At 66.1% G+C, this 1,111-nt stretch overlaps 1 protein-coding gene across 1 annotated transcript in view; it reads right to left on the reverse strand.

Moving 5' to 3' along the window:
* Positions 1 to 218: 218 nt before the first annotated feature.
* LOC101625833 (potassium-transporting ATPase alpha chain 1-like) overlaps positions 219 to 1,111 on the reverse strand; it is a gene marked incomplete at its 3' end in the record, with an annotated part of 3,087 nt that continues 2,194 nt past the window's right edge. Inside the window, exons 3-4 of the mRNA XM_012735002.1 lie at positions 737 to 989; positions 219 to 487 (exon numbers count right to left, since the gene is read on the reverse strand). Of these exons, the coding sequence (XP_012590456.1) occupies positions 219 to 487; positions 737 to 989 (522 nt within the window). The remainder of the gene's footprint in view (positions 488 to 736; positions 990 to 1,111) is intronic.

The raw sequence follows: 1,111 nt of genomic DNA on the forward strand, positions 1-1,111 counted from the left end.
TTCTCTGAGCTTCAAGGCCCGGCCTGTTCATCTCTGAGTCCTCAGTGAATGCTGAGTAGGTGGACATGGGGGCAGCAGTGGGGGGGGGTGGACGACGGAAGGTGGGGCAGGGGGGAGGGATAGATGGACGGAGAGGGAGGTGACGGAAGGATGCCTGGATGAAGGGACAGGACGGGCCTGTCAGCTCTCTGCACCTCTGTCCGGCCTCCCCAACTCACCGTGACAGTGGCCAGCAGCCCCTCGGGCACGTAGGCGACCACGATGGCCATGAAGAAGACCATGGCCCGCAGGAAGGTGTAGCCGATGCACATGGCCACCACAAAGAAGGTGGCCCCGAAGAGGATGGCCAGGCCGGCAATGATGTCCACGAAGTGCTCTATCTCGATGGCGATGGGCGTCTTCTCGTTTTCTACGCCCGAGGCCAGGGAGGCGATGCGCCCGATGATGGTGCGGTCGCCCGTGTTCACCACCAGGCCCTGGGCGGTGCCTGCGCAGGACGAGAGGGCGACTCAGGGCCTGCCGGGCAGCCACCTGGGGTGCGGCTGGGAGCACTGAGTGAGCGGCAGTATGGAAGGCGGGGCGACCTGGGAAGCCGTCTTGGGGGCTAGGGAAGCTGAGACTGGACAGGCAGCACCCAGCTGTGGGGAGCCGGCGGGGGCCCAGGCAGCAGAGGGGGGCAGGGGGCGGTGGAGGCGTGTGGTCCGCAGGGGGGCGGGTGGGCGGGGCTCTCACAGACCCTCGAGGCACATGGTGGAGAAGAAGGCGATGTTGCGCGTCTCCAGCGGGCTCTCGTGCGTGCACTCGGGCGAGCGCGTCTGGGGCTCAGACTCGCCCGTGAGTGAGGAGTTGTCCACCTTGCAGCCCTGGGCCTGGAGGATGCGGATGTCCGCCGGCACGCGGTCCCCGCCTTTCATCTCCACCAGGTCGCCCACCACCAGCTGATCCGCGTTGATCTGGAACTTGTCTCCGTCTCGGATCACGGTGGCTTGCTGTGGGGCGACCAGAGTGCTGGTGGGGACACCAGAGTTGAGGGGGGCGTGGGGGGGGGTGGCGGGAGCGGCCGCTATTCCCCACAATGTAGAGAGCGAGGCAGAAATATGAAATAGACAAA

This window comes from Condylura cristata, unplaced genomic scaffold (genome assembly GCF_000260355.1).
Source record: "Condylura cristata isolate star-nosed mole 26May11 unplaced genomic scaffold, ConCri1.0 scaffold00753, whole genome shotgun sequence".
Classification (NCBI taxonomy): Eukaryota; Metazoa; Chordata; class Mammalia; order Eulipotyphla; family Talpidae; genus Condylura; species Condylura cristata.